Source organism: Octopus bimaculoides, chromosome 15, assembly GCF_046866305.1.
Source record: "Octopus bimaculoides isolate indiv1 chromosome 15, ASM4686630v1, whole genome shotgun sequence".
NCBI lineage: Eukaryota > Metazoa > Mollusca > Cephalopoda > Octopoda > Octopodidae > Octopus > Octopus bimaculoides.
Window position 1 is genome coordinate 14063044 of NC_142942.1, and position 7500 is coordinate 14070543.

Here is a 7500-nt window from a genome sequence, read left to right on the forward strand (position 1 = left end):
ACCAAAAGAAATGCTGTTAAGCATTTTACTCTTTTACTTGTTTCAGCCATTTGACTGCGACCATGCTGGAGCACCGCCTTTAGTCGAGCAAATCGACCCTAGGACTTATTCTTTGTAAGCCTAGTACTTATTCTATCGGTCTCTTTCGCCGAACCGCTAAGTTACGGGGACGTAAACACACCAGCATCAGTTGTCAAGCGATGTTGGGGGGACAAACACAGACACACAAACAAATTACACACACAAACAAATTACACACACATACATATATATATATATATATATATATATATGTATATATATGTGTGTGTGTGTGTGCATAGGTTTGGCTTATTGTTGTTGTTTCTGCTATTATAATTGTTGCTGCAATAAAGTATCTTCATTGCATCGATTTTGAGCTCTATCTTTTAAGATATATATATATATATATATATATATATATATATATATATATATATATATATATATATATACATACATATATATACGACAGGCTTCTTTCAGCTTCCGTCTACCAAATCCACTCACAAGGCTTTGATCGGCCCAAGGCTATAGTAGAAGACACTTGCCCGAGGTGCCATGCAGCGGGACTGAACCCAGAACCATGTGGTTGGTAAGCAAGCTACTTACCACACAGCCACTCCTGTGCTAATGGTTCTGCCAGCTCAATACTGTTCAACATAATGAATTTCATACCAAGACTCTTAGTCGCTGAATTATCGTAATCCAAGTTTATATTACACTCTGTAATAGTTTTGTCAATGACAATAACACCTTCAGGCTAAGAGTGATCTCCTTTGATGCTATTGTCAGCGATTTTACTATCTATAACTCAGAAAGGTCCTTATGGCATATTAGCACCAAACGATAACCTTGTAGACTAGAACAAGCATCCATCAGCTTCAAATTCAGTGTTATCTCTTATTGTTATTACGGAGCGGAATTTCTGACTGTATACTTGCTTTCAGATCCAGTTTGACTGTAGAATTTATTGTACGAAATTCAATATAAAGAAGTTGATAGTATCAAGATAGCAGTAATGATTTATCATTTGGTGATGGTTGATATCAAGGCATAGTTTGTTACAGTTTCTTATCAAAGCTCATTCAAGCCCACCATGGAGTGACTAAAGGACTCTTTTCTTGCCACACTGTCTTTATTTACGTTATTTACATTTGACGGATATTTCTTCTCATCTTGTTTGTTGTTAACCCAACATTTCGGCTGATATACCCTCCAGCCTTCATCAGGTGTCTTGGGGGAAATTTTGAACCTGAGTTCTCATTCCTAAGGCATTTGTCATTATTATTATTATTATTATTATTATTCAGGTCAGTGTTAGCATCTCAGGCAAGCTGCTTAGCAGCGTTTCATCTGTCCCTCGTGTTCTGAGTTCAAATTCCACTGAGGTCAGCTTTGCCTTTCATCCTTTTGGGGTCAATAAATTAAGTACCAATGAAACAGTGGGGTCATTGTAATCAACTAGTCCCCTCCCCCAAAATTTTAGGTCTTGTGCCTTTAGCAGAAAGGATTATTTACTTGATCCTTTAACTATGAAATTAAATTTCATGGTTATTCGAGTAATGGTGCTATATATCTGCCAAAAAAATAGATTTGGTGTTTTCTGAGACATGTTACCTCATTAAACTTGACAGATCTAAACAAAAAATAGTTCCAAACATGACATTCTTCAACAAAAGATAGATTGCTGTATAAAACTACTTCCTGCAGTTAAGGGAATTTCAAATGGACATATCTGATTTCCACAATAAAAAAAAGGTTTAAGAAATTGTAATATTTATTCAGTTTTTCTTTCATAAATCAATTAACTTTTATGTTCTAATTTCTTGTACATTCAGACATGGAACGACAGCTTGTTCAGCATATTGTTTTTCCATGTCTAAACATACATGACGATGTTAAATATGATTATGCATAATTATGTTTCATTGAATGTTGCTTAGTGTGCCATCTAATTAATTCATTCCAGTTTGACAAAGCTTTTTTTGCATGTCAGCAAATGTACTGTTTGCTATTCTAATATAAGAGCAACCAGCTCTTAGCAGCCATAAATGACAGCTCAGTATACATAACTGCTGAAGCATAATAGTACAGAAATGTGCTTCCTGTAGTCCAATGATGTCATTGATCGGCCTGGTGGTGTGTTTGCACCCATATTGTCTATAAAGAGAGTTTCTTCTTTGGAGTCAACGTGTACCCTGTATTGTCTTTCCATGTTCAAAACATATTCAGAAGTGCAGGAATAAAATCTGTTTAGGGGTTGCAAACCAAGATCCAAATTTTTTTATAAATAAGGTCGATTTTTTTTTCAACTTTAATAACAAAGCAAACACAAGTGTAATCAAGAAAGGTACTGACAAATGTTTTGACCAGATCCCAGGAAACCAACAGTCTATGAGACGCAAAAAGTTGTATTGACATCAACCACCCATATTCTCAGGAAATTTCTCATATATATATATATATATATATATATATATATATATATATATATATATATATATGTCTTAGGCTTCTGGTTGAAACTCAGTCAGAAGATGAAATAAAATGTAAGTCAATCGGAAAATGATAACGATAATAATAATAATAATAATAATAATTATTATTATTATTATTGCCTTTGCACAGCTTCTAACGCTGGAGATGTACTATGGTGTCAGCTGTTCACTACCAGTGAACTAAGGTAACACCCCTTATTTTTCAAGCACCTTCCAGAGTATTCGAGCAGTTCCAAGCAGTGTTGTTTTCTGCAAGTGCTCCACCCTTATTGCAGCCCCTATTTATTCCACGTACTATTATTATTATTATTATTATTATTATTATTATTATTATTATTATTATTATTATTATTATTATTATTATTAAGAAGATTATTCATACATCTGTCAAATCAGCTAAATTCAATAATGGATAAGTAATGTTTCAAATCAGTCCAAAAATGTTTCTCCACTCATTCAATTTGGTGACAAAGTTTTTCAGGAGGATGTGTACAAGCATCCCCCCCACTACTACCAGCAAAAGAAATTTTAGTGGGGGGATGTGCTCGCATTCAACCCAATGAACATGTTAAATATGACTGTACATAACTATATTTCAATCAATACTTCTTTGTATGACTCTAATTAATTTTTTTCCTCTTGTTTTTCTCTAGGTTTGACTACAAAATGTACCTGAAAAAGACAAGACTAAAATAAATAATATTTAGAAAATCTAATTTCTTTGAAATTAGATCATCTAAACAATGGCCCAGTCCTTCCCCATGAACAGGAAACATTTCAATTTATACATCCATTATCCGTCTAATGTTGGATAGATGCCATCAATTTATAAAATGCTCCATTTATGGACAGCAGTTTTCCTTCTTTGTTGGATCGAGGTTTCTTCCGTGACCTTGGTATCACAAAACTTTTCCAATCCACTGAATCACATGGTGATAAATACAAGAGAGGGTTTCTTGTATATAGGAGCTATGAACAGAATATATCAACTGGATTTAAGCTTGAATATGACTGAAGAAACCATAACAGGTCCAAAAAATGACAATCCTAAGTGTGCGTTACCTGTCCGAGAAACACAGTGCGGAATGAAACTTTCATTGACTAAAAATTACAATAAAGTACTTCTTTTAAATCAAGAAAACAAGTTGATATCATGTGGCAGTATATTTCAAGGCTCCTGCCATGTTAGAAACTTAGAAAATATTTCCATTTCTACAGATATTAACCAACCTATGGCTGCAAACCAAAGAAATGCATCTACTGTTGCGTTCATCACTCATAAAAGTGGCATCTTATATCTCGCGACCAGTTACACTCGGAGTGATCTGCTGGAAGATATATCCATTTGGCGAGTGTTCCACAAAAAGAACTGGAAGAAACTTGCTTCTATCAGATACAGTGATAAATTTAGAAAAAATGTTGACCTGCAGTATATTACAGGCTTTAGTGATTCAGACTACAGCTATTTTCTAACAGTTCATTCTACAGATAATTTCAATGAATCAAAAATAATTCAATTCTGTGAAAATGATACAGATTTAAATTCATTTGTAGACGCTCCACTCCATTGCCATGGTAAACATGGGAATTATAGCATTCTACGAGCAGCGTCTATTATTCATACAACCTATTCTAAATATCATTTCCAAAAAGGATTAAATAAGCAGAACATAACCCTTTTAATGGGTGTATTTAGTAGCGCTACATCAAGACATTCTGCTCTATGCCTTTTTGATATGGAAAGTGTCCGCCAGAAAATCTTGGAAAATATTCGTCAGTGTTTTGACGGTATTCGACACCAAATGAATTACCCTTATTTTCAAGGAGACTACTGTGTCACAGCTATAAAAGTGAGTATACTTTATTGAGTTTGTTTTGCGAATTCTTCAGTTTTTGACAAATTTTGCTGAAATTGTTTGTTGTACATTGCAAGTTTCATGTTTGATATTCATCGCCAAGAAATCCGTGTTGCGTTGTGCAGTTGTAGTTGGTCGCTATGTCATTGCTGTCATCATCATCATCACCATCAACATCAGCATCATCAACATCACCATTATCCTCATCGTCATCATCATCATCATGACCATCATCATCATCATCATCATCAACATCACCACCATCATCATCATCACCATTATCATCACTACACCATCATCATGATCATCATAACCATAATATTCATCATCACCATTATTATCACCATTATCATCAGCCCTATAATCATCATCATCATCTCCACTATCATCACCACCACCATCAACATAATAATCATTATTACCATCATCAGCATCATCACCACCACCACCATCTTCACTATCATGATCATCATCAGCATCATCACCACTATTACTATCATCATCATCACTGTCGTAATCGCTGCCACCACCATCACCACCATCTGCCAGTAATATTTAATTTTCCCTACAAAGTGTGTCAGGAATTCTTTTTCATTCAATCTCCAGTGTGCCACAAAGCCAAAAAGATTGCGACTCACAGTTTACTGTGTTAATGATTTCTAGTAATTAATAATTTATTAGAACTTGATTGGTAAGTTTCAAATCACAGCTAGTTTTCCTTCATCATCATCATCATCATTTGACATCCATTGCTTGCTTTCTTTATTTTACCATAAACACACATACACACACATATAGAGAAAATAAGCAGGAAAAGGTGTGGTATTCAAAGCTTTATAGGACGTACATGTGTTTCAATAAACTGCTGAAGTAATTACATAATGTTAGTAGAGACATTAGGCAATCATGCACTGTACCTCATCATCCTGAGATTTGTGCCCTGCATCATACACTGCTGGATACCAGAATGGATTGGGGAGTCTACAACTGACCCTGATTTTGGTTGCATGTTCTACTTTGCAGCACCCTATTTTCTTGATGTGTGTGTGTGTGTGTGTATATATATATATATATATATATATTCATTTACCTGTTTCAGTCATTTGATTGTGGCCATGCTGGAGCACTTACCTGGAAGGGTTTTTAGTTGAGCAAATCGACCCCCAGGACTTATTTTTTTTAAGCCATGCAATGGAATTGAACTCAAGATTACATGATTGAAAAGCAAGCTTCTTTACCACACAGACACAGCTGGAAATACTTTCTGATCGTATCATAGGTTTACTTTAATCAGTGCTTACTCGGGGTCTAAACAACAACAAAAACTCTCAGCCCAACTCTCTTCAGACAAACAATCCATTATCCTTTCAAATATAGTTTTATATTTGTAGTTGCTGGAAATGTCATAAAGATTTTTATCAGTTATGCCTTTTTTTTTTTTTTTTAATTCTTTTTCTTTTCTTTTTTGATGTTTTTCTTTGGTTTTCCTTTTCCTGAAATATAGATATAAATAATTATATATGAGGTTGATAAGAACCAGTATCAAAACCAATTAGTTGTAGTTTAATATCAAATTGCACTGATATTTCTCTATTACATATTAAACAGTATGCAAATGTAGCTGTTTCATGTCAGGCTGAGAGTGATATATATATACATATATATATATACACATATATATATACATATACATATATATAGATATATATATATATACATAGATAGATACATATATATATATATATATATATATATATATATATATATATATACATTTACATATATATGCATATATACAAATATATACATATATATACATATACACACATATATATATATATATAGAGAGAGAGAGAGATGTAAATATACACAGTACTGTAACAGCTTGGGTTTCAAAGTTGCTCAAGTTTTCAGCATTCTACCAAAAACAAGCTTAGGGATTTACGAAGTGCAGATGTGGAGTTCTTCAATGAGCTTCTGGGTAAGTTTTTATCTGAGACACCAGATGAACCCGTATTGCAGTGGGAGGCACAAAGCAGAGCAGTTCCGTCTAACTGCACAGAAAATGATACCCAAACACACTGAAAAGCAGTGCTCCAGCATGGTCTCAGCCTCTGGATGAAACCAGTAAAAAGATAAGAGATATACATACATATACACATACATACATGAATTAATTAATTAGAGTTGTCAAGTTTGCATGAAGCATTGTCTGATATGTGTGTGTGTGTGTGTGTGTGTGTGTGTATATACAGGGTTGACTAAGTCACATGACAGTAGATCAAAATTCCATAAATACTATCAGTAATTCTATATTGACTCGAATGGAAAAATGGTGTTGCTCAAGAATTTCAGTTTGAACAATTTTCATGAAAGGATGTTAAAAAAAAAAAAAAAAAGGCTATAGTAGAAGACTCTTGCCCAAGCTGCTATGCAGCAGGACTGAACCTAGAACCATGTGGTTGGTAAGCAAGCTACTTAGCATACAGCCACTCCTGATTAATTTTCGTTCACACGACTTTAATGCATTGAAACAGAGACCTATTGAATAAGTACCAAAATTTATAAAATCAGTACTACAGGTTGATTTGTATGACTAAACTTAAACTCTTCATGGTAGCGCTCCAGTATGACCGCTGTCCAGTGGCTGAAATGAATAATCACCATCATCATATACCTAGGTTTATTCCCCATTTTTTTTTTAGCAGTGGATAGTCACAGCAAGACACACACACCAAGACACACACATTCATTTCCCAGATCAAAGTGGCGAACCCTGTTCTATGCTCGGGTCAAGGTATAGAACGCAACCCCTAATATCAGCAGCAGGGCCCGACAGCATGTGCTGGTTTACCCCCGCTGTTTCATGCTGGTTCAGTACCCCTTTGAGCAACATCAAATTCACTCATCCGTCCACAAACACTCTCCAAGCCTTCCTTATCATTTATAAACTCTCTTGCCTCTCTCACTCCAACACCTCTAACCACCAAAGCTTTCCTCACTCCATCCATCCATATAAACCGAGGTCTGCCTCTGGTTCTGCTGCCTACCACTTCAGCCTTCATCACCTTCCTTACCATCCGCTCTCCATCCATCCTCTCCATGTGGCCAAACCACCTCAACAT

The 7500-nt window shown here is 34.9% G+C and overlaps 1 protein-coding gene across 11 annotated transcripts in view; it reads left to right on the top strand.

Annotated features, from left to right (window-relative positions):
- The window catches only part of LOC106873239 (plexin-B), a 287941-nt gene that overhangs the window by 163619 nt on the left and 116822 nt on the right, over positions 1 to 7500 (top strand). For all 11 annotated transcript variants that reach the window (XM_089363453.1, XM_089363460.1, XM_089363462.1 and 8 more), the window contains exon 4: positions 3173 to 4369. In XM_089363453.1, the coding sequence (XP_089219579.1) occupies positions 3335 to 4369 (1035 nt within the window). In that variant the 5' untranslated portion in view covers positions 3173 to 3334. The remainder of the gene's footprint in view (positions 1 to 3172; positions 4370 to 7500) is intronic.